This window comes from Phaethon aethereus (genome assembly GCF_964289735.1).
Source record: "Phaethon aethereus genome assembly, chromosome: 6".
Taxonomy (NCBI): domain Eukaryota; kingdom Metazoa; phylum Chordata; class Aves; order Phaethontiformes; family Phaethontidae; genus Phaethon; species Phaethon aethereus.
Window position 1 is genome coordinate 10887199 of NC_138580.1, and position 26317 is coordinate 10913515.

At 50.8% G+C, this 26317-nt stretch overlaps 1 protein-coding gene across 1 annotated transcript; it reads left to right on the forward strand.

Annotated features, from left to right (window-relative positions):
* The first annotated feature begins 278 nt into the window (after window positions 1–278).
* STEAP3 (STEAP3 metalloreductase) lies at window positions 279–23486 on the forward strand. The gene is given in 6 exon segments (XM_082001480.1): window positions 279–355; window positions 357–407; window positions 12800–13283; window positions 13695–14222; window positions 15816–15980; window positions 22325–23486. Coding segments are annotated over 6 exon segments (1590 nt in total). The 5' UTR covers window positions 279–284; the 3' UTR covers window positions 22616–23486.
* Window positions 23487–26317: the final 2831 nt, after the last annotated feature.

The following is a 26317-nucleotide window of genomic DNA, read 5'->3' on the forward strand; positions in this document are numbered from 1 at the left end:
TCAGCAAAGTTTGGATTAGGAAACCCCTCCTAACTGCAGAGGCGGTGAAGCACGCCAGGCTCGGTTCAGAGGGGCTGCACGTCCCTCCACGCAGGCTTCAGAAACAGATCGCACCAGCATCTTCCCCAGCTACGCGGCAGTTCAGGGATGGACAAGACGATCCCTTCGGGTCCCTCCCCTCTGTGCTCCTCTCTGCTGAGAGATTGAACCAAAGCTCCAGACGGATTTTTATTTTTTGTTTTAAATCCCTGTGGGTTTGACCCAATGTTTTTTTGCCTGAAGACATGATTTTTAGTGCCAGCTCTCGGCAGCCTAACAGCGCGCTACCGCTGCTCTATCGGAGCTGGGCGGCACGGCTGCATTAGGGGTGGGTGGTTGCAACAAGACAACTCTTACCCGGTGCGGGGGTAAGAACCATTATCTGCTCCACGCCCCGTGGCACAGCTTTTAAGAGCAAGTGCGCAGCCCCTGATAGCACGGGGAGAGGCGCACCAAGCCGCACCCTCCCATTAAAATGAAATGCTGTCTGGCCCTGAAATGCACTTTATTTATAAATAGAGAATTAAGGTCTGCCTTCGACTCCTGCCTGTAATGGATACCACGTCCGCTGCGGTCCCGACAGCGATGCCCTCCCGCCCGTCTGCGTTTCAGCTCACAGCAGTGCCACCCGGGTGGGCGCGGCGGGGAGCGGAGCTGCCGGTGGGGCCCGGGCTGGAGGGCTCACCGGTCCCCTGGGCCGGGCAGTGCCAGGCCGGGCAGTGAGCCTGGCTGTGCAGAGCCGTGCTGGGCCATGCCGTGCTGAGCCATGCCGTGCTGACCCAGGCTGTGCTGGGCCATGCGGTGAGCCTGGCTGTGCAGAGCCGGGCCGGGCCGGGCCGTGCCGGGCCGAACGGCGCGGGTGCCGGGCAGCCGCCGGCGGGCACATGGGCCGGGGGGCGGGGCCCGCGGCCTGACATCACCGCTCCCGGCTCACCGCTCCCGCCCGGCTCCGCTCGCCCTCCCGCCGCCCGGCGCCGCGCAGAGGTGAGCACCGCGGGGGGACGGGCCCAGCGGGATTCGCCCTTGCGGGGAACGGCGCGGCGCGGAGGGGCTGCCCCACCACCGGGGGCCCGGCGGCGCCGGGGCTCGAACCGGCGGACGCGGGGCCGCGCCGGGCGTGCAGTGCGGGGCGGGGGTGGCTCGGCTCGGCTCGGCTGGAGGCGCCGCCGGGGGTGCCCCCGCCCGGTGTGGCCGTCGTGGGTCCGCGTGTCTCCCCCGCCATGGAGCGCTCGGTGCCGAGGCCCGTCCCGCCGGCACCCCCCCCGTCCCCGGGAGCCCCGCGGCGGGGCGGGGGGCGCCCCGCGGTCCGCTCCGCCCCTGGGCTCGGGCAGCGGGGTCCGGGCCGGCCACGGGAGCGGCCCCCACTCACTCAGGGCGGTCTCGGCCGTGGCCGCCTCAGTGCGAGTGTCGGGTTTGGGGCTGGAGCCAGCTCCCGGCCAGAAATTGCCGAGAGGGCCGGTGTGTCCGAAATCCGGGTGGTCCCTAGGAAGAGGCCGGTGGGATGCTCGTCCCCGGGAGTTCGGCGGGGCAGTGATGAGGGGTGTCGGCAGGAAGCGCTTTCCCGTGGCTGTCTGACACGTCCGTGCCAGTACGGGAAACCCCCTGGCATCGGGCACAAACCCGCCTGAACCGGGGCGGGTGTTGCTCTTCCGAGGAGACCCGTGGTGCGGGCCCCTGCGCGTGGCGGGGTGCAGGTGGGTGCAGCAGGCAGAGAGCAGTGTGCGCTTAGGTTTCACTTTTTCATTCTCGGCTCGCCACATGCTTTGAGGAAATGAGTGGCTTCTTCCAGCGAGGGAGTAATCAGCCCCGAGATATACCAAAATCTTGGGAAAAATCTTGGCCAGAGCCCACGGTCCCTCAGAGGCACGTGGGGAGCGGCCATTCCTCTACCGACGTGGGGGCTTATAAAGGGAATGAGGGTTGGATGCTCTATTGGGAAGGACTTCAGCATTTGATCCGTGCCGGAGTAACAAAGGATGAAAGCTGTGAAGGAATTGGAGAGTTGACTTTGTGGTAGGACCATCCGGCAGGTGTTGTGGCCTGGGGTGGGACTGTCCCTGTCCTGTGACCCTGGCTGGGGTGTAACCTCTGCCCGGGGGGTGCGTGTGGCCGTGATGGCCCCTTTGCTGAACAAGGGAGAGCTCGGGGGAGCGTTCGTGTTTGTAACGCCTGCACCCCGCTGAGCTGAGCGGAGGACGGGTGGGTACCGAGGAGCCCAGATCATTTCCTTGGTATATAAATAAAATGTCTAAATAAAACCAATGCACAGAAAAATGCCTCCCGTGGCAAGAAACCCAAATTGAGAGACCGCAGGAGAGGAAGGCTGTTGCCTACAGCATCAATGCTCCTGTGGGCTGAGGAGATGGAGGACTAACAAGATTTAAACATTGTATCAAGCTTAAGTTTTCTCTTTTGCAATCGCATTTGGTATGAAACAAATGCACAGTAATACAAGATCCCGTAGTCACTGCACATATTTGATTTCCTCTGTAACTGTAAAGAAGAAAATGTTGATGACTCAACAAGTCTTTGTTTTTTAAAAAACACACCAAACCCCAGGAAAACATGATTTTGAAAGCATAATAATTTTTTTTCTTTGTTTTGCTTTTTATTTTTGTTTTTGGTTTGTTTTGCTTTTTATTGTTAGGAACTGTGCTTTGACTGTGACCTTGTAACATGACACCCATAAATAGCAGCAGGTTTAGATTCAGGGGAAACACATTTCTTCCGATGGTGGAAGAAGTAGGCCAGCCACGCCAGCTCTCTCGAGAGGTGGGAAAGGTACTGGCAGCTGTGGTAAGAGATGTCACATACCAAGAATTAAACCCCACCAATTTGTTATCTATAAGTTTACCATCGCTGATTAGAATCAGCTTTCCTGTCAACCCCACAATGGAGGAAAATTCTAATTATTTCCAAATTCTACGTTACTGCTTCTTCATAGGGTTGTTTTCCCTGCAGCCCTACAGTGGATTAAGCACCTTCCCATCTTTGTCTAGGTTTAAGTGAAATGCAGCTTAGCTGAAAAGATAAAACATTTTGAAAGCATGTCAGTGGCGTGGGAGCTTACGTCTCGTTTCCAAAAGCCCTTAGGTAATTTGGGGCCTAAATCACTTGAACATTTTGAAAATTTTGCCCAGGGTTTAAGGAACTGAGACAGAATTTCCTCCCATCCTTTTTCCAGGTTCTTAGGTTTTCAGTGAGTCTTTCTGAAGCTTTGATTGTGGTAACACTTGCGTATGCGTTTCCATTTAGTTCGTATGAATATACCACGGTAGTCTTTGGAAAAGATGTCCTAAGAGCTCCCCATGGACTTCAAGAATTAGGGTCTGTTGGTAACGTGTCCACCACAAAAGTATTCACTGATCATGTACAAGCACTAATAGAACCAACATGCATCGCTTTGGGTACGTAGAATAAATTAACTTCTCACTGCGAGGGTGTCCTTGCCAAAGGTGGGTGCGGAAGGCAGCGCTCAGCAGAGCTGGCTTTAAAAAACACATTCAAGACTATCAAAGAGGGATCGCAGAAGGACAGAACTGACCAGGCAGACAGCGTCGGTTCCCTCTGCCGCAGCCAGCGTAGCTTGGCGCAGGATGGCCATCCTGAGCGCTGCTGAAATACGTGGTATTTGTACTCCTCCAGCACACGTGGGTCTTGCTAAGCCGTTGGGGTCCTTGGGGAAGGCATGTTGTGCATACGTGCGCTCACATGCACCAGACTTCCTTCGCCCTGGAGAAGGTACCCCTGAGTTGGAAGCTTCTGCTGCTGCTTTATACCGAGGTGTTCTCCTTCCCGGATACCCCTCCTGCCCACCACAGCCGCTCAGCACAGCGGGTATGTCCATGGCGTGCCTTGAGCACACCCCCAGGAATATAGTGCGCTCAGGCAAAGCAAGTGCTTTATTCACAAAGCAGAGTGACCACCACAGTCATCGTCCTTCTGTGGTCTTTTCCTGGTGAAGCCACCTGCTGCCTTCTCTTGCTTTTCCTCCAGCTCCTCACGGGTCAGTAACGCTCCCTCTTCTTCCTCCTTTCCTGTTGGTCTCATCACCTGCTTGAAGGAGTGAAGAAAAATAGAGAGAAGTGTAAAATAGGTGGCCAGAACAGCAGCCACACAGAGCAAGACGTTAGCAGCTTGGTGTCCCTCCACAGAAGGGACCAGATGAATTCGCCTCCCCGGGCTGACCAGTGACACCCCTGCCAGTGCGGGGGAAACAGTGAAGCGAGCTGGCTCTGCTCTGCGGGGTGTGGGGCCAAAGGCACGGTTCTGCGGGGCACCGGCAAGCGGCCGGGGTAGGAAGGGGAAGGCGGAGTGCTGTGGGGCCCCAGCACCTCAGGGCAGTGGGTTGACTTCCAGTGGAGAGTATCTCTCTCCCACCCATCTCCCACCCATCTGGATCCCAGAACAGGACCATCTGTCCAGCCAGTCACGTTTGCCCCACGTCTCCCAGTAGCTTCCCAGGAGCTGCTGGGAAAGGCAGACGAGGCCCTACACGACCTTCGTTGCCTTTCCTGGCTAGAGCACCCCGTTTTCAGGGCTGGCTCAGAGCTACCTCTGTGCACTCTGTGCCGTGCCTGTGCTCCGAGGGAGGAAAGCAAGAGATCAGCAGGAGCCGGGCTGACCCCATGCCATAGGTTGTGTCTTCCTTCCACCCCAACCCGCCTCCCGGGCCATCTTCTCCCCTCATGTGGTCCTGTGCATCCTCTGAGTCACCAGGAGAGGCAAAATCAGAAAGGCGAGGGAGTGCTGATCTTGGAGACCCTTCTAACAGGCACTGCAGCGTTGGAATAGCCAATCCAAATATTCTCCTGTGCACGCAGCACAATTCCTCTGCGTCTTTCCTGGAAAGAAATAAAGAGGTTTTAAAGAGCGGGACCCTGCCAGCTCCCTGCGGTGACTGCTGAAGTCAGGTCTCGACATCTCCAAAGACCTCGAGCTCCCAGCAGAACAGCACACACCACCCGGAGGAGAGCGGAAGAGATTTTCCCCAGCTCGTTTCAGGCAGGAGCACCTCCTCCCACCGTGTCTGGCTGCAGGGCAGTATTAGATCTACCTGAGAAGCCTCCAGCACCCAGGGTTTTGGCCGCTTCCTGCTCTCCCGCACTTTGGGGAGGGGAAGGGCTCAGAAATGGGTGAGTCACTGTGAGATAGTTGTTAACTTGGTAAAAGCAGCAAGCGAATTCAGACCCCGAAAGAAAGTAAGAGAAGCCACATAAGACTTAAGTGTAGCACCTGAACTTCTTGTAAACCATCCCTTTTGCCACTTAAGAACTGTGAGATGATGAGCGGGGAAAATAACCTTCTTATTCAGAGTCACATCAGTCAGATAAAGTCCTGTGTGCTATGTCAGCATCAGCACTGCTCTACCAAAACCCCGTCTTGCTTCAGGTCTGTGCTCTCCACCATCTTACCATGAAATGCCTGGGCTTTGCAGACTTTCCGATTCCCATTTTATGAAGTTTTATTCATAAAACTTCTCAGGCCTCTCATTACTCTATCAACACAGCAGGCGCAGGCAGCAAGGTCTTTTTGCAGAAGAGCAGAGGAAGCTCTTCAGACCAGGACTTTGCTGCAGAGAACTGGTAACTGCAAAGGCGGGACACCTGCCTTCGGAGACAAATTATGGCAGAACCTGTTGTTAGCTGTGCTTTAAAGTACATAGTTTTGATGAAAAGAGCTGGCCAAAAGTTTGTTTTCCAGTTCTATACCGTAGGCAGGTGATTTTTCTGCTCAGCATTAATGTTGCCTGTTTGACCTTGGGAAGAGAAATTGTCCCTGCAAAGTGACCACAGGCTGATGTTTTTCTATAGGAAAACTGTCTGAGCTTGTGTGGGAAAAGGAGACTATTTTGCCCCGGCAGCAAATTCTTGTAGCCCTTTCTTCTCCGCTTTCCCTTGTTTTGAAAGATGCTTTTGAATTTTGGTCACGGTGAAGAACATCCCGTGGTCAGGGACATTCCTTTGGCTTCATCACTGGCTTCCAAAAACAACATCCACAATATTTATCAATGTTTCAACCGGAGGGTGTACGGAGTGGGAAGGGTCAGAGCCTGTCAGCCCGTGTCTTCGTTAGCGGGTGATGGAGTAGGGAGGCACGTCCTTCATTTGTAGGTGACACTAAGCTGGGAAGGACTGGAAACGTTTTAGAGGAAAAGCTAAGAATTAAAGATTGTGACAAACTGGAGAGCTGGTCTGAAAAAACAGGGCAGGTGTTATGTCCTGTGTGGTAGGACCGACTGACCTTATGGACACCGGGTGAGCGACCGGCCAGGCAGTGGCTGTGGAGAGCCAGAGGACGGGGTGATGGGCACTGCGACCCATGAGTCAACAGTGTCACGCAGTTGTGCAAGAGCAAACAGCCTGCTGGGGCGTGGAAAAAGAAGTGGCACATTGGGGAAGCGGCGTCTCTGCTCCAGCCGGTGCCTTTTAGGGGCTCGATTGGAAAATGCAGTTCTGGGCATCCTCCAAGAAAAATGAGAGCAAGGAAGAGAGACTGAGTTGTCGGACTCCCAGCAAATAACAGCTCTGAGGAAAGAGTTGGGTTTCACTCGTGCAGGAAAAACAACGTGAAACGCGTTCTCAAAATGCAGAATGTGTCTGCAGAGAAGGAGGGGGCAGATCATTTGCCATGTCCTTTGGGGGGAAGAGAGGAAGCAGGGAAGTTAATTGGATCGAGGGAGAGAGGGGAGAAAGATGGGCTCTGCAGGAGCTTATGGAAGTGGTTTTAACGGATAAACACCTGATAAATGGGATAATCAGATAAACACCTGCCCTGGGCCAGGGGAAGGGATGAGGACCTGTGAATGCAGAGTGCTGTGGGGTGGAGAATGGTGGCAGGGGGACATGCAGCAACCCCAGGAGCCCATGTCAGGTCCGGATCACGGCAACCCCATAGGTCCCACAGCAGGTCTGGGGGCACAGCAACCCCGTGGGTCCTACAGCAGGTCTGTCCCCACCATATCGCAGGGGACAGCCTCAGCACTCAGCAATGCCTGCTCGGGGCAGGACCGCTTCCACCAGGGCAGGTCCCTGTCCCACCTCCCCGCCCTGGCAGTGCAGGCGTGGGGTGAACAGCCCCCCATTCCCCATCAGCGCTCCCTGCCCCATGGGTGAAGGGGCTGAAGGACGGCAGCGCGGGAGCCTGGCTCCCGGCGTTTCCTCATTCTGATGGCCTGGCTGGCATCCCGGGGAGGTTTGCAACATGGCTTTTCTGGCTGAAGTAATACCAATGGGTGATTTATTCCCTTTGCCAGTTCCTGGTTTGCGCCGTTGGGGAGTTAACTCTACCTTGGAAGGAGAAAGAGGGAAAGAGGCAGCAAGCCTGGTTTCCCCCCGCTCCTTCCCTCACCTGCAGAGCAGAGGGGTTGTTTCCCGTCAGTCTGGGCAGGACTGAAACGTCTCCTGGAATGTGCATCAGAGCTGGGGTTAAAGCAGCTTTGGATAAGCCCTTATTTAAATCTGTTCCAGCCCCAACAGGTACATGGTATTTGCTGTGCTCCTTGGAGGGACACTCTGGGTGTGGGAAAAAGACTTAAATGTTTTATTTTTCCTGGAAACAAAGCAGCTGTAGCCAAAAAGTGAGTATTTCTGCTCACAGCAAGACCTGAATGGAGACTTGAGGTGCTGAATGCTCCTCTCCAGCTGGGGCTTCCTGAGGGTTAATGCAGCAGGAGATGCCAGCAGGCATGGCACTGAGCAGAGGGCTCTGCAAACAGAAGCTGTAGGGCTTCAGCTTCATGGTTCAAAGGTCCCTCCATGCAGATTGAAAGTCCCTGGGGGCAGAGATCATCCCTGTCCCTCCAGTGTGTGTGTTTGTGGGACCATGCTCCATGGAGCTGGTGGCCAGCCGCAGCCAGCAGAGCCCAAAGGGAGCATCCTGGCACAGAAAGCAGGACGTTCCTCTGCAATGACTTGTCCAAGGTCTCTGCTGCATCATTTGAGTCCTCTTGTGGCTTGCTGGTCTTTCAACCCATGTGCTCATCAGGGGATGTAGATAATAATCATGTGTTTTATCTCCAATAATGCCCAACACAGAAGCTGAAGCACAGAGGAGGCCGTGTGATGACCTGCACCAGGTTGAATCCACAGCTACTCCAGACTCAGTTGTGGTCAGTCTAAACAAAGCATGACCTCGGGGGAAGACACAAAAGAGACTGTTTTAGCAGAAGTACTGCTGGCTTGGAGTCTGTACGTGAGGCTGGGCTCAGAGGTGAGCTTTTGTGCAAACAGGAACCAGTTTGGTTGCACTGGACAGGACCATTACTTGGAGCTCCTTATGAGATTGCTGCCGTGTTCTGCAGCACAGTTTGACTCAGCGATATGTTTAAGACCTTGCTGTTTTTCTTAGAGTTATTGTAAAACTAAGTTGTCTTTTATCTGATAAGTCGGAATACCAAGGCAGTGAAATGGGTCTTGATTTTTTTGGCCAGAACTGAAGTGGAGCTTGGTTCTCTGCCACCGCAGGTCCACCCTTCTTCAAGGTTTGCAACTCAAACACAGCCAGACTGCGAGTTACGGGAACCAGCTAGGTTATCCTCCCGTAGCAGAGTAAGTGAAAGGGGCCCAAAAAGATGGTCTCATTGTTAAAGACATGGTCAAGGATATCTGGGTCTTCCCAGGCAAACTTGCTGGAGTCCTGTTATCGTTAGTATCTCGGTCCCCCACGTCTGTCAAAATAGGATAACAACTGAGCTGGCTCCTCGTTAGCGGTGGGGGATAATCTGCTTGGCAGATTGACTGCTGTGAGCCCAGAGACACCTGAGCGGGCTCCTGCAGCCCAGCTCCGTCCAGAACGGCTGCAAAACCCGAGCGAGGCTGCTCAGTGTGGGCAGAGAGGCAGAAAAACCTTGTTTGCCTGGCACTGAGCCTAAGCTAACAGCCTCTGCCAAGCCTCAGGTGCAAAATACATGGAATTATCCATGTTTTTCTTCTGTGAGAGCCCCTCCCTCCCTCTGCCTGGGCAACAGAGATTTGACTGCTTCGTTTCACCCAGCTTTTGTCTGTCTGATCCCATTCTTTGGGGCAGGAGTGGCCTTCTGTCCAGTTTTGGTAGGGTGCCTGGCAGAGCGGGGCTCCCCATCTTGCTCGTTACCCATCACTGCTATTGTCCTGCAAATCATAGCGGTAACTGCAGTGCCGTCGGTGAACTGCACACAGGGGCAAGCGTGTCAGGCCTGGACACAGCATCCCCATGCAGTGATATAAGGGTGTCATTACTAGTCTAGCTGAAGGGCAGCTTTACATTGTATTAGATATTTTAATTAGGGAACTGCTTCCCGGTTAGGATTGAAGCTAGTTTATTTCCACTGGGCTGTGCTTTAAATTATCTTGCAGCTTCCTCGGTAAGAAACCCATCTCCTTGAATTGCACATGCTGTAACTCAGCAGGGGTGGGGTTTCCTTGATAGGGAAGATCAATAAATGAGGTTTATCTAAGGCTGCAGCATGCTCAAGATGTGTCTGAGCACTGTGGTGTTCACTCTTGGCCGCCTCTGCCTCCGGGTGACTCCGCAGCATCCCGGCCACGGCGCTTTGCACTGACTTTGGGTGGGTTGACCTTGTACATCTATCTTGCCATGAAGAAGTAGCTTTGGGAGGGAGACTTTTAAGCAGGTAACACATTGTTCATGGGTGCAGAAGAAGCAGCGTGGACACGGTAAGTCAGGGGTGGCGGCGGGAGCGAGGGGTCTGCGTGCTCCGCAGAGATACAGAAGTGAAGAAAACTGTTGCCTAATCAGACGCTCCATTTCCAGGCATCTGCTAGGCAGAGACCACAGCGGCGTTTGTCTCGGCAAAACGTGTTTGTGGTGAAAGAGGGATTTTCTCCTCCTTCCTTGGGAGGATTTCGGTGCGTGGCTTTGATGGCAGTGTCACCCGTGGTGGCAGACAGCAGCCGGTGGTGGGGACCGAGCTGCCCTCCCAGCAAGGGCTGTGCAGCGGGGATGGGTCCTGCTCCAGAGCCCCGACAGGCAGAGCACGACGGAAATAATCACACCAAAATCTACAGAAAACATTTTGAGGCTTCTTACTTTTTGACTACCCTGCTGACTTCAAAGGCCATTTAATTCTGTCATCCTTTTTAATCAAAATAACTGGAGACAGCGAAGCTGTTTATCTCCGAACATTGCCAACATCTCTCTGCATGTTCAGTGGCAGTTACAGGACAGAGAAAACGCACTACAAGAAAATTTGCTTGCAGCAAAATTCGCTTCCCTGTGGGAGCACGGCGAGAGCTTTTGAGGTGCTGTAGATTGATTACAAAATGAGCGTGCAGGTAACGACTGCTTTGTCACCCTGAATGTTGATTTCTCTCCACTTGGCTGAGAGCCAGAGATGCGTCTCTATTTCGGGATAACATGTTGTGCGTACAGGTGGTGGAAAAGGAGCGGGGGGGCTGTCGGAAAGAAAGCTGGTTAGGCTGAACAATAGCATTGGCCATGGAATAAATAGTTCTGGACGTGAATAAATTTAGGTGGAGCAAGGAGGCTTCTAAAAAGTAAAGCAGTGAGCTTTTGATAAAGTGTCTGGTAAGAAAGGGCCAGGAAAAAACTCAACATCTTTTCAGATAGAGCTGCTTGACTTCACACTAGGAGTTTTGCAGCACGGCTGGTTGTGGACAAAGAGGACTGGTGTTGCCACGTTGCTCTCCAGCATTCCCATTGACCTGAGCTCCACTTGTGAGGTTGCTCTTCACCTCAAGAACCCCAGCTGGTTCCTTCTCCCTCCTCACCCATGTGTTCCTTTTCCAAGCTGACAGCCCTTGTCAACCCTCTCACTCTTTCCCTACAGCCCTCCTCTAGGTTTATTCCCTTTTTATTGCAATAGAGTGAGCAGAACTGCAGCATGCTGTTCAATCTATGGGTTTATAGTGGTATAGAATAAGCAACACCATTTTCTGTGTTGTTTTGTATAAGTTTCCCACTAATTGCTGGATGAAACATCCTAGTGACTCTGATACACGTGGAATATACCTAAGGCAGGGGCGTGTACACAGGCAGCAGCCTGGGTTAACCCAGCTGACACAGCCAGCATCACCAAATCAACCCTGTGGCACACAAACTCTTCTGCAGGTCTGGAACAGAAGCAGAAGTCTTCAGAGTGCAGTATGAGTAATTCTGAGTTTAACAGGACTCTCTTACATACCCAGCGCGTGAAAGAAAGTCTGTGATGTGATATGTGGGGAATGGGAGAAAGGTGTTACTAAAGGGGAGAGGTCATCGCTTGCTACTTAGGCACTTTGAATGAGGAGATCCTCCTGCAGATTCTTCACAATAAAGACCGACTGTCCTAAACAGTCATCACCCACAAGCTCCCTCTTGTCAGTATTCGCTCCCTTTCCCAGATCACTTATGAGCATGTTGAACAACGCAGATCCTCAGGGAAATCCCTTGATAACCTATTCCCATTATGAAAATGATTTATTTCTTCTTACCCGTTGTTTCCCGTTGGTAACTATTGATGCAGAAGTGCCTCTTCCCCTTTTAATACAACTGCTCCAATCCCAGAAAAGCCTTGGCTGAAAGGCAACTCCAAAAGCCTATGGAAAACACAGCCTGCACCAGGGACCAGGTCACACCATCAGAGTGGGCACCTTCACTTTGAAAGAACTTGACTAGCTATAAGGCAAGACTACAGTCTTGCCAAAACTAAGTTGTCTTGGTCCCCAATATATCATGGGTTTGTTAATTATGGTCTTCATAAAAAAAAAAGTTTAAAAGTTTTTCATTCCTTAATTAGACTTTTAAAGGGCTCAGGAGATGGCCCAGGGAATTTACACACCAGGACATCTGGCTTTTGTATTGGGCACGCTGGTAGAGATTATAATTATATTATAGAGATTATAATAAAGGAATCTGCCATGCCTTAAGGGCAAATTTGCCATTCCTTAAGTCATGAGGCGGACTTGAGCTGCTGGTGGCACAGCCCGTGAGCAGCCTGGTAGTTCCCTGCCTGAGTTTTGTGTGACCTCCAGGTCTGGCTGGTGTGTTGCCTGTGAATTTATTGATCTGCTTAAAACCTCTCCGTGGCCTCAATATCTAATCTGTTACAGGGCAAAATTCATTAATGTTTGTACAGCTCATCAAGATCTTTCATGAGCAAATCCCATCATGTTTTAATGTTTTTTTTTAAATGTCACAAGTAAGTTCTCATTACTCATTGAAGAGCTGAAGCAAACAGCGCTTGCCAGACCCAAATACTGGAACAGGCAAAGGCTGCAACTCTCTTTGTTTGCCACTTTTAGGACACTTCCATTTCAGCTTAAACTCCCTGCCTTGATTCTGCTCCTGCACATCAGAAGGACTCCCCCGGCTTTTCCAAAAGTTGGCTCAGGGATCCCCATGGACCCTTGGCCCTGGGCTTTTAAAAAGATGCCTGGTAGCTCCACGGGGGTCTGAGAGTTGCTGGTCGTGGTCACTGTTAGTGACCCTGGCTTTGCAGTGTGAGATGCCAGCATGAAGAACACCAATGGATGGATGAGTGTATCCAGCAGGTGTTGGATCACACAAACCCAGGCAACCTTCCCAAAACCCTTCACCTTCCAACCCAGCGTGGTGTTTTGTCCCCCTCCAATGGTGCTTGTACATTACTGCACACCTGCTGGTGGGTTTGGCAGTCGGGTCCTGGGCTACTGTGACCAAAACCACGTGCACTTCTGTTCAAGTGGCCTAAGTGGCATTTTTCCCGATGATCTCACATGTGGTCTGGGCATCCGTGGGAGCTTCACAATGAACTTGCATTTCCCCTTGTTTTTCCTGCCAGGATGTCTGGAGGAGACATGGCCAAACCCCTCCTGGGCCATCGGAGCGTGGAGGGTGACCCCAGCGTCACGCCTGCGGCCGGCCGCACCGTCGGAGTGCTGGGAAGCGGGGACTTCGCGCGGTCGTTGGCCATCCGCCTGGTGTGCTCTGGGTTCAAGGTGGTGGTCGGCAGCCGCAACCCGAAGCGCAAAGCTGGCCTCTTCCCTTCTGCAGCAGAAGTCACCTTCCAAGCTGAGGCAGTGAAGAAGACAGATGTAATTTTCGTGGCGGTTTTCAGGGAACATTACTCCACCCTCTGTGACCTGGCTGATGTGCTGGTGGGCAAGATCCTGGTGGACGTTAGTAACAACACCGAGATCAACCACCACAAAAAATCCAACGCCGAGTACTTGGCTTCCCTGTTCCCAGCTTGCACCGTGGTCAAGGGGTTTAACGTGGTTTCTGCATGGACGCTGCAGTCAGGTGCCAGGGATGGAAATAAGCAGGTATTGTTTCCTTTTGACAGGGGCCAGATCCCAACTGCTTCAGCAGCTGAGGTCTGGCAGCATCAGCAAACGGCCTCAGTGGTGGCCATGGCATCCAGAGACCACCCTATAGCTTCTGTGTTTCTTTGCTCAGAAATGCAGTACCCTCACTACTTCACACTTTGGAGCCTTTGGAGCCTCTAAGTGAAGAGTGTTTTTTAATTGTCTGTTTATCTAAACACAGCCAGTGAAACAAACTGGTGGTGCACACGTGAAAGGAAACCTGTCGTGGTACATCCCCGTCAGTGCGCCTGCCGGGAAGCGTGATGCTCAGTGGATAACGCAGGCTCCTGTTAGCACAGCATCTCTCCCCGCACACTAGTTCCAAGCAGCCTGATCTCTGCCCTATGTGTATGTTTCTGTTCGTTGCAGGTTCTGATTTGCTCAGATAACCAAGAAGCCAAGCGTACCGTAGCAGAAATTGCTCAAGTCATGGGATTCACCCCTGTGGACATGGGCTGCATGTCGTCAGCCTGTGAGATTGAGAACATTCCCCTGCGCCTCTTGCCAGCCTGGAAAATCCCCATATTTTTGGCTCTGGGGCTCTTTCTTTGCTTCTTCACTTACAACGTGATCCGGCAGGTCATCCACCCTTACATCAGGGAGCAGAAGAACAAGTTGTACAAGATCCCCATCGAGGTGGTCAACACAACGCTGCCTTGCGTGGCCTACGTCATGCTGTCTCTCGTCTACCTGCCCGGGGTGCTGGCAGCTTGCTCGCAGCTCTACTACGGCACCAAATACAGGCGTTTTCCAGATTGGCTCGACCAGTGGCTCCAGCACCGGAAGCAGATTGGCCTCCTCAGCTTCTTCTGTGCGGCTTTGCATGCCGTGTACAGCCTCTGTCTGCCCATGCGCCGCTCCCACCGCTATCAGCTAATCGAGACGGCCGTCAAGCAGGTACTGTGGGTACTCCTCGGGTCGGCACCTGTAGTAATCGTGTACACATATCCAGATGTTGGGTAGTGGGCTTGATATCTTGACTTTTGCATTCACTTTCCAAAGCATGTGTGGGACGGTGGGAACAAGCTGTACCCATACAAGCACTTCTTCCACGAGGCAGCTGCCCACCGCGTACCAGGCACGCGCTCAGCCACGCCGAGGACCGGCCATCTTAGCGGGGTGCTGCCCGTGCATTTCCAGCCGGGGCTAGGATCCAACTCCCCCGTGCCGTTGCTCCCCAGAAGCACAGGCAAGCGGAAGCCAGCCTTGCCCGGCACATGGCGTGTCTGAGACTAGGGCCGAGGCAGGAAAAATGCCAGGAGAGGAGAAATCCAGCGGTGGAGGGGAGCAGAGTTCCCCTCAGCTTTTCTCCCTAGGTTTTGGGAGATCCTCGTTTGCTCACGCTGACGTTCACAGTAGGTGCGTGCTGGAGTGATCAAGTCATAACGCGGGGAGGGGGTTGTTTCGTAGGAGGTGTGTCCTCATCACAGTGTGCATCCAGGAGTTTAACAGAGTGACGGTGAAGAACTGGTCATAGTCTAAGAGAACGAGGAAATAGAAAAGGACTGTATTGCCTTCTTGAGACTCTCAGCAGTGTTTATCCAGCGTGAGATTGCTACCTTCAGGCAATTCAGCCAGCTCTGTAACTCGGCAATGCCTGGGAAAATGTGATCCTGCCTTTCTCCTGCACCCGGCTTCTCGCTGCTCCCCCCCGCTCCCTCCTGGGCTGGCACAAGCTTTCCACAGCTGGGTGGGGAGCCAGATTAAGGAATTGCCCCGTAACCAGTCTGCTTTCTGCACTGAGATATCTCCCCAGTGCTTCCAAATGCTTGTCCCAACAGAGGGGAGGGAAGGGGCCGTGGGGCGGCGGGGAGCAGGACGGCTGCTGTCGGCAGCAGTGCCTCTGCAAAGCATCCGCCAAACGGCATCCCCAGCCTCTCGGCTCCAGCCTCGAGCAGGTCCTTCTCCATTGCCAGTCACTCATTAATCTCAAGCGAGCATCCTGTGTTCATTTCCCCTCTACCTCCTGTTTTCTAGCAACATCTTTGTTTAGTAAATTAAACCCATTTAATGGGATAAAGAGGACGGTTCTAAATGTTGCTCTTTGCCATGCAGCATAAAACCCATCTTCCCTTCCATTAGCATGAACAATTTCCCCCCTAAATGCACTTAAAATGAAGGTTATTAGGAGACTACTGCATATTCAAGCATCTGTATTTGTTTTCATGGCTTTAAACTGACTTCTCATTCTAATTGTCTTTCCAAATGCAACTTTGGGGCTTGCTGCTGTGGTTACAGGCTGTGGGGGCTGAGAGCATTCAGCAGTTCTTCCCAGCAGGCTTCAAATCTGGTCTAGCTTGGCCAAACAGCAGTGGGATAAAAGAGCATTTTCACACCTCCCAAAACACAGGGCCAAATAGCTCTGGAGGTGTGAATAGGACCCAGTGTTCATCCAAGAAACTTGCTTCTAAAACCAAAACGAATACAGATAAAATTCAGTTCCTCTATTCCTAAGCGCTCCGTTTTAACAAACCTTCGTTGTCGTGCCAGGCTGTGGAGAAGAAGATGAATGTCTGGGTAGAGGAGGAAGTCTGGAGGATGGAGATTTATATCTCTGTTGGAATAATTGCCCTGGGCTTGCTGTCGTTACTTGCCATCACTTCACTTCCATCCATCGCAAACTCTCTCAACTGGAGGGAATTCAGTTTCATTCAGGTAAAGTTGACATTTGTGATGCCAGAGAGTGATTTTGCAGTTGGATCCAGGCCCTCACGCAGACCACAGAGGGCAGAGGTTGACCTGCCGTCCCAGCACATCCCTGCTCCGGCACGACCACCACAAGCTGCACACCGGTGTCAGGGACAAACCCTGCCACTCCGCACCCCCCCCGCACCCCGGAGCCGTGGACCCCCCATGCGGGGGCGGGGCAGCGGGATGTGGCGTGTCCCGGGGGGGCCGCGCTGCTCTCACGCGGGGCTCGCCCGGCCCACCAAGGGTGCTGCTGTCGCAGGGGACAGGGAGAAAGTAATGTGTCACGGGCATCCACGTGAGGATTAGCAGCAGGCTTTGCAGCAGGGAGTCTTTTATGTGTTGGCTGAAGTTCTTTCTCAGCCTGCATTTAGCATGTTTAGAGATCCTGAGAAAAAAACAGCCCGGGCTTTGCCCGCGTGCCACCCCCTGCAGTTTTCCTTTCCCCCTCCGTGCCCGGGAGCAGCGCTGCCGTTCACAGCTAAAAACCGCCTGAAGTCACACATGGTAGCAAGGCAGAAAGCCTTGTGGTCATTTTGAGAGCTCAGGGTTGTTCCCTTCCACGGGCAAGATGGTCCTTGGGGCCGGTCGCGTCTCAGTCATGCACGACGTGTCAGAGATGCTGCGGGGAGTTTGCCCCAGGCTGGGGAGGGCAGGCAGATAACCAACCCGCCATGGAGAGGGCTGGCTGGGGGACACAGATCTGCCCTTATATTTCAGGGAGAGTGAGCTCCTGAAAAGTTCACAGTTAGGAAAGCACCTGGGAGGAGAGTTGAGGGGAAGGTCAGGTTTGGCAGAGCTTGCATGCACCCAAATATTGAATAGACAGGTTCAAAAAGCCCTAGATTGGTCTACAAAAATGCCAGAGCTTAAGAAGCCCAGGCAGCTGTGTGGGACTTCAATGAAGAGTCCATGTCTAATTCTAAAAAGTGAATTAGCAGTGAAATTTTTCTTTCTCCAAAGTCATTCAGTGGTTTAGGAGCCTTCTTCCCACTTGCAGCGATGTCCAAGATCCCAAGGGCCAAATTCCCATAGTGACCTGAGTCCACCACCTGGGACATTCACAAACCCCAAACTCAGGGGCTGCAGCACTCTCAGGGACCTGCTTGGAGCCAGGCTTTGGGCTAACTAACGAGGATAGCAGGGAATGAACCTTCAAGTATTCCCCGTTCTTTAGAGCTCATTTTGAGGTCAAATTCCACTCACCATGTCACTGTCATATCCCATAACGCTAAAACCCCTTGTTACTTGTGTTCCTTCCACCGCTGCAGCAGCATGCACCGGGCTTCAAGTCCCGCTGCAGTGACCCACCTGGCACCCCGACACGCGTGACCCCCCGTGGCACCCCGTCCCCCCTTGCGGAGCCTTCCCGTGCATCACGCCGGTGCACACCTAACCCTTCAAAAGGGGAGGACGGGGTTCGAGGATGTGGAGGTGAATATCTGTCATCCAGGCTCTCCTGTTGAAACTCTTCAATGGCATATAAATAATTCAGTATTCATTAGAGCGGGAGTTTGAAGCCTGCTTCCCCCTGCCCCAATCACCAAACGAGCAAGTCGGTTTGTCTTTTCTCCTCTCTTGCTGTGGGCTAGCGAGTAATTATTTACAAGCCTCACCAGGAGAGCTTGATCCCAAGAGATCGTCCCCCAGGGAGAAGGGAGACCTGGCTTTAAACCTCTTTTTTGGATCAGACAACGGGAGCATATTAATTCACACCACCACGTCTCAGGGGAGGGCTGCAACCACTGGGACATTGGATAAATCGATCCCGGCTTAGGCATCTCATACTAGGAATCCCAAATGAAGGGCAATATTCCCTTGCAGCCTAGAAGGAGGCTTTGAAACCCCCCGCATTTCCCTTTGGCTCCCCAGGGCAGCCCTCCTGGAGGGTGCTGGCCATGTGGCATGCGATATATACGTTGTCACGGCAGGTAGTGCCACCCTCCGCTACCAGTGCACATAACAGGACTGTCGCACCCGCCCTTCGGGACCCCTTCCCGTGCCTTTCTAAGGGTATGTCAGCGCCGGGACCAGATGAATACATGACTCCAAAATAGCTCTTGGCTGCCCCATATGGGAACTGGCTGGCTTAGTTCATGGAAAGATACTTGCACCTATTTCTGTCCGGGTGGGATAAAGCACGACGGTGCGACGCAGCTGATCGCACGCAGGAGAGGCAGGGCTGGTATTGTGCCCTACTGTGGAAATGTCATGTGAAAAGAGCAGGTTACAGATCTCTTAGCATGTTAGCATCCATTTTTATCCTTTTTAATGAGGACTCATTTAAATTACTCTTCAGTAAGTCGCTGATGCCTTTCTTGAGGAAATTAAAAGCAGATACAGCTACCTCTCCCGGGGTCCAGAGGTTAACATTCACATAGCACAACGTGATCCTCCCTAAATTAATGCACAGCAGCACGATGTATGTGTGAAGCACAAGGCTGCTTTCTCAACTATTTGGGATGTCTAGCACTTGACCCTTTTACAGTGCATCAGCGGTATCGTGGCTTCCCGTACCCGGGAAACGTGAAAGAGAGGGAAAATGGGGAGCGCCGCTGCCCCAGCCGGACGTCTCCCAGAAAATGCGGCAGTCGTTGCCATCTCAGCTGAACTGGCTGGTGTGTTTGAGAGACACTGTACCAAAAGCCATATCTGAGAGAGGGCTGGGGCTTGTTACAAATCCAGGAGCTACTTTAGTCCCTTAGCCGGCGCTTCCCAAGTCTGACATTTTCCAGCATTTTCTAGTGCACCTGCATTAGTGTTATGGGATACTGCCACGCTCTTAAAATACACATCTATTGCCTGACAGGCTGAAAATGCCGTTTGGATTGTTGCTAAGGTTTTAGGAAAAAAACCCATTTAATAATAGTTCCTGCACATATACAAATTTCAATTAAATATAATTAAATAGGATACACAGTTCCCCTATATGTCTGGTTTTGATTAACAGGAAATGTACGGGATCTAGCCACTGGATAACAGGAATGATTCTTATGTAATTCAACTTATAGGAGACATTTTTAATGTTCCCCAGTGATTTACAAATCAACTCTAACTGGCTGAGAAGTAAAAATGTGTATGATTGCCTTTACCTTCCCACCCTGAGAAGTCCTCCTGGAATCTGAAGGTTGAATTGACCTGGTTTCTTTCTTAGCTCGTGTATCACAAGAGTCAAAGAATCTGTCATCAGACCTTTTCTAACCCTCCTGTCAATGAAGCGCAAGCCAGAGCCACTTTCATGGAGCTAATGACTGCATGGGACTGGCGGCAGCTGAAGTCAGAAACATCTTTGGGTCAGGAAGGGGCTGTTTGCTTTGGATGTTGCCCAGACATTTCTAAATGAGCCGCACGCAACTGAACCACCTTCACTGATGCGTTACAGGGAGCCTCACAGACACCAAGGAGATGAGGGAGATGGAAGAGTTAGTACAGAACGGAAGATATATGCAAAGCCTGCATTAGGAAGATACTATCTTCATATAACCGTCTTGCAGAGAGCTTTAACGCCTTACATGGGTGGTGGCCCCATATTCCCCGTGATGTGACAGTGGGGAAAAAAACCCTACTGTTTAAAACAAACAAACAAACCAAAACCCAAAAAAGCTTCATAGCCAGAAACTGCGTTGAGAGGATTAACGAGAGCAGAGCTTCAAAACTCAGCGGGCTATCAGGGGTAAGGACATTGGCAAATCAGCCCCAGTGGGGTGCTCGGCAGGCTCTGCCTTGTTCTATATGGAGTATATATTGAGCTGTATATCTATATTGCTGATTGCTAAGCTGCAGTCAGCAAAACTTTTGTTTTTCATGCACTTACAGATCAACCTCTTCCCCGCTGCCAGCTTGTCTGGCAGGTGCAGCCACGGGGCCCTGCTGACCCCAGACCCCTCAGCCAGCATCAGCACCGGGCCACGCGGGCGCCCCGCTCTGCCCAGCGCCCGGCTCTCACCAGACAGCCCCTTCTTTGTGGTACAAGCGGATCAGCCCATCGCTGCGGTCCGAGGAGCCGCCGCCGCCGTTTCCAGCCACGCATTTTTTTGCCAGTTAGCTTTTCTGTTTGATGTGCCCCGCCGTCCGCACGCAAAGGCGGGTGGCTGAGCGTCTGTGATGGTTTGTCGCCTTTTCTCCTACGGGTTTCCACTCCTGCTCTCCCCCAGTACTAGCAGCAGTTGAAAGAGGAGCCATAGAGAGAAACAAACTAATCTCCAGCTCCGACATCTCTGCCGTGCACACAGCCCTGCTTGGCCCGACTCCGAAAGCACCTTCCACCCAGGGCAGAAAGCATCTGCTGCCCTTGGACTTCACCCTGTCCCCTTTCCCCCACCCTGCTTTACATCTCTGCTCTGCCAGACGAGCCTCAAGCTGGTACTTCCAACCTTTCGCCACCCATGGGATTTTTTTTCCTGTTGGAGAGAAGCTCAGAGTCGATAAATGATGGATGAGCTATGGGTCCGGTCCTGCTGTTAGGTTCAGCTGTGTTCATGGCATATTCCAGCAAATTCCTCCTTAATTTTCCAAGTGAAGCCAATCTTGACCCCGTTTGGGTTTGCTGCTCGTTACCACTTTGGCTTACGAATTGGATGTGGCTTTTGGAAAGAAGGATGGCTGGCCCTAGAAGAAAGGACGGGTGCGGGGATGGACGCAGGGTTAAAGATCAGTTCACACGTCTGCTCCCGGCTCCTGGCACAGCCTTGAGTAATGCTCAGCTGCAACGGTCCCCTAACCTGGCTGGGTGTCGGACAGGTGAAATCTTGGCAGGACTGGGTGACACCCCCATGACTGCCCGATGGGTACCTAAATCTGGTAGCACATTTCAGAGCTCTCCTTCCCTGCCCAGTCCTCTCAGCTGCCTGAATGATTAGGTCTGAAGGCTAGAGGAATCTGGATCGAGTTTGTTGGCAACAACATGGTCCATTTTCAAAAGTTGTCTGGGTTTTTCAATAGTTGCCCAGCAATCAAAAGTAGGAAGGGATGCTTTGAATTGAGTAGTTTTCTAGCTGAGATTATTTTTTTCAAGAGAAAATTAGGAGCCTTTCCTCCTGTCTTGCCCTGGTCCCTTATTTCCCTGCTGTGTCCTCTTTCCTCGACATACCTTCAGGAGAGCGTATTTCTTGCTGATCTCTGACTAGCTGTACCAAGCGAGGTATTTTCATTTGTAAAGGCTTCCTTCACCAAGTTAGGTGAGGGGACCAGTTTAAAACCCCTCTTGAGAGCAACCCTCAGAAGGAGGTGGAAATATTGAGGCAGATATCGTCTCTGTGGGTGCTTGGTGTCGCAAATGGATAATTTAGGCTGCTTAAAGAAGCACTGCCAAAGATATCAGAAAGCAAATGATTTTAATATAAATTTGTGAAGAGCATGACTTAACAGAACTCGATGATGAGGTTCACTCTATTACATATTCAGCATGGAAAAGGTATAGAGAGAAACCAAATTACAATTAAATTGGAATGATTTACTCATGTATCGAATCGAGCTAATGTGTATGTATGTTGAGGAGAGAAAGCAGGAGAGACCCTCCCCTTGAGTCACAAGGTTCAGAGTGGACCGAAATCCATGCTTAGTCCCAGACTTGGTCAACGGTTTTTGACCAAGGTTAGGTAAGGAATGTAAAGGAATGCCCTCCTGTTGGTCACGAGGTTCCTTAGGCACGAGGTGCCTTAGTCCATCCTAAAGCCAGATAGTCTGGCTCACGAACCAACACAGATCTCTAGGAGAGAGCAGGAAACCCTTCAGGGCTGCTGCTCACCTCAGGCCAGAGCACTTCTGTCTCCACAATCTCATTTTCCTGTAGACGACAGCAGTTACCCGAAGGCGTCTTTGCTCTGCGCGAGGCCGCAGCTTCACCGACTTCTGATGGTGCCAACCGCTGCTCCTGAGCCGCGATGCTGGTGCTTCACCCCACCGGTCGGTGGCCTCTGGCCAGCCACGGACGGGCAGGCGGCGGAGCTGGCAGCGGCGGCTCGGGACGAGCGTTTGTGAGCTGCCTGCGGGTACGCGCTCAGCAGGGGCTGGGGGCTGCTGCTCCGCACGGAGGCAGGAGCCCACCCCTCAGCCAAGTTGGCAGCATCATCTAGGAAACTCCTGCTGAGTTTCTAATATCACGCTTAACCTCTGATTAGAAAAAGAAAAATGCGGTCTGGCACGCTACCCAGGAAAGGTTTCCAGTCACGTTTTATTCTGTCCAGGAAACGCAGGAACACTCATTGCTTTCTCTGTGCTACGTACGCTTCCAGAATAGAGTAAAAAAAATATAGGAAAATAGGCAGGCACGAGGTCCTCTGCTAACTGGCCTGTGTTTCTCTTCCTTTTAGTCCACCCTTGGATTTATTGCCTTGGTAATCAGCACTCTGCACACACTCACGTACGGCTGGTCCAGGGCCTTCGATGAGAACCAGTACAAATTCTACCTGCCTCCAACCTACACCCTCACCTTGCTCGTCCCATGTACTGTGATCCTAGCAAAAATCATCTTCAGTTTGCCCTGCATCCAGCAAAGACTTCTGCGAATCAGGAGGGGCTGGGAGAAGGGGAGATACGTGAAGTTTGTTCTGCCCAGTGCAACAGGGGAATATTCAAGCGGCGAGACCTCCAGCAATGTCTAACAGAGCCCCAGCGGTGACAGAGGATTTCAAAGCACTATCAACATTTCTATAAAGGTGTTTCTTTTTCTTAAATATATGTATGTTTTGGTATAATTGTATTGTGGGTAAATAATAAAATTTGGTGACTTTAGAAAATGGATGACCATGAAACTAGTTGAGACAGTAGTAGTTAAATTATATTGCTGATTTGCTAGGACAATTATTGCCTTAAAAATGACCATGAAAGCTGAGCTAGCAGCACTAATATACATGCGAAACTGTTGGACTCTGTCAAATCAGTCACTTGAGGTTCTGGCTGTCAGCTGCCCACACCAGTACTTCTCAGTTTCTTCCCCAGCTGCTCTCAGAAATTCCAATTTTTTTTTTTTTTTTTTTTTTTTTTAACATGAAGTAGCACAGATTTTCTGGGGTTTATGACAGCAAAGATATTCTGCCTCTTGAGTGTCTGGATCAGTCAAGGCAGTGAGGTTTAGAAATATGAATTGTCTCTGGTTTTGGTCTCCTCAATGAGCTCTACAGAGAGGTAAAACCAGCAATATCCATCTTATGTAGCATCTGCAGATTCTACTAAAAGCATCCAAACATGACAGCAAGTCCAAGTATCCCTGTTTTCTCAAACTCAGACAGCACTTCTGGTCCTGTAAGCTGTGCCTGGTGCACGTTTATCAGCTACAGAAATAAAGCACCTTTTCCAGCAGTATAAAAGCATTTCAGAGAGATGTCCCTAACATCACACGCCTGGTCTGCACTGCTGGCTCTGAGATGACAGCTGCTGCTGCTGCTGCACGTTCTCTGTTTTACTAAACCAAAGTCTCAAGCAGGATTTGATGGAAATAGAGCGAAGATAATTATTGGAAAGACCTGCTGCTTCACAAAATTATATGGAGAAAACCAAGGCCTTCCAGCTGGCCTTACATCAAATAATAGGGTGAAGCTTTCAGAAATCATTGTCACCTGAACACGCCCATTTACGCAGACAAAACAGCAGCTCTAAACCCATTGGTTTCACTAGCAATAAAAAGAACTACAAACAGTCTTGCAAAGGGATCAGCAAGTCTTGACGACAACAGGAAAATACAGCAGCTGTACATTTTGGGCCCAGTCCTTCATTGCCTTGCACCTTAAAAAGTCACTTGCTAGATCACAGAACAGGTACCAAATGCTTTTCTGAGTTCACACCCGCTAATATAAGTGGGGGAAAAAATTATCAACTTCAGGGCGCATAAGCCCTTCTACCAGCCAACATTACTTCTGTAACTTGGATGATTTCTACACAGACAGAGGATCTTAAGAATTCCTTGTTTAGCCTCAAATAACTACAGTGAGTAATATTCTCCAAACATTGCTCACAGTCCCAGTGATAATATTGAGGGATTTCAGTTCTTGCCTAAGGCTTACAGTAAGGTCTCCAAACACCACTTTTTTTCACCGAATAGAAAGAAATCAGCATGAGGGAAATGCCCAGATTTCACAAGCAGATGATTTTTTTGTTTTTCTTTTAGTAACACAGGGAAGTTACCATTCTTTCCCACTGTTCCCTTCAGAAAGCTGCGGTTATTCAGGTTTCCCCATCCACCTCCACAACCTAGTCCAGATCAAATCCCTCACCAAGCAGATTGATTACCCAGCACTGTTTATTTGTGGTTGAACGGTAGGTTAAGTTCCTGCAAGGATTTGAGACGGTTTCACCTGTGTATAATTCCACGTACTCCAGTTTAACTCACCCCTGAAGGAAAACTGGATTCAGTGAGCTTGTTCTTTTAGTCTCCTCTTCCATTGCATCATCAAGCAAAGTCAACATAAAAGCACCAGTTTACACATTTTCTGGTTACAACAGTGTATTCCAGTGTCTCTTTTCCCCACCTAAGCTTCTTTTCACATCTTTAGGTCAGGGAAGACTGCTGCCTGGTGGCAAAAAAAAAGGATTAGGAGGCAGGGAAAGAACGTTACACAAACTTGCTTTGTCTTCAAGGAGAAAGGTGTGGGTTTATTGCGAGTTGCTGCAAGGTTAGAGACTCACTCTTCTGCCCAGCAGGAGTAAGGTTTAGCACCTTTGCTTTGTTTACATGACTTTCACACCCACATACGCTTTCCCATCGATGGCAAGGGACAGTTTTCATGAGCAGAAGCACAGTCAGGCACCTGGACCTACCTAAGGAGGTGGCTCTAGTGAGTCAGCACGGTGCTCTTCAGCTGGACGCAAGCCCAGGTGGACAGACGAGCCAGCTCCAAATCCCCGGAGCAACCACAGCTCCACAACATCTAAAAAAAGGCCGGTCAAGTGTCTCCAGGTAATGCCTGTGCCAACATACTGTCCAGCCAGTCACCATCCCTTTTAAAGACTGAAACCAATTGCTGTAAATGCAGAACGGCATTTCCAGTGGGGCCCTCTGTAGGCGTCTGGTCCTTGGAACCTTTGACCAACGGTTTGAGTAATTTCTTCTGATGCTGGAACGCTGAAAAGCAGTTTGAGGAATTTTTCATTTGTCTTTTCCCTATGAATTTTTTGATGTGGATAGGGGGCTTAGTGAGGTTAGCTTAAAATTTACCAATTAACTGGTTTTGTACTTGGAGTTTCTCTCTCTGTATATATGTACACACACATATATATATTATTGCAGAATATATAGCTGGAACATAAATTCTTTAGATTTTTATTTTCTGTATTACCTACTACGTGCCTCTGGGATATGTAAGAACCAACTGAAAAGCTGTAAGAGTAAGGCCAGTTTTAATCACTGGCATCTGTAGTTACATAAAAGATATTCTGAACAGGTCTATGTAATTCTATCAGAACTCGTTTGGGTCTTTTTCCCCCTCCTTCCCCTAAACAATACCATTACTTTAATGGCAGTAGTAGAGAGCAGTGTGATTATCCAGAATTTAACCACTAGGAAATAAAACCCAGTACAGCCAGCAGCTGGTAGAGTCTCGTTATCACGACAGTAAGTGAAAATGCTCATTGCTGTGACCCAGTGCACCAGAGCCTCTATTACAGAGTTGCTATGCACTAGGAAGGCACAAGCATGTACAGACCCACGTTTCATTACAAGAGGCTAGTGATAGTACACATCAAACAAGCTGAATTCACTAAACAAAAAGTGCTGTTGATACAGAAGTCAAGGAAGGGGGAGTTCCAGATGAGGGTGTATGGGACTGGAAAGAAAAAGGGAGTTTTAATACTACCAATTTGGTCTCCGTTTCTGAAGTCACTTCTTAGAAGCAGCATGCCAGATCAACCAACTTCTGGATCTGCAGTGTTGCATTTTAATAAGCTAATTTGTAAGTTGGTTTTAATGAGTTCATTTAAATTCCTGTGCTGAAGATTAACCTCTGCAGGTACAGTTCTCTCACTCCTCCTGTTTTATAATACAAGGTTTTTAACAGTGCAATTGGTTTCTCGCTCTTCCGGGATTTACTTACAAAGTGATATATCAAACTACAATTAAATCTTTAGGGGGATGCACTTGTTGCACCTCTATGCAATATATTTCCTCCAGTCTCCAAGATGGCCAGTGCAGCTGCATGACCTGCTACAAACAGCAACAAAAGTCTAGTGTTATCCTTGAGCTCGAAATTTCACACACAGAGCTAGCGGGATCTGTGGACTGTGTCTAAGGTTTGAGGAATTAAATCTGTTACACTAGGACATTTTCTTTTATGTTTATTGTGCCTTAGTAAGCAGCATCAGTTTTGCAGAAT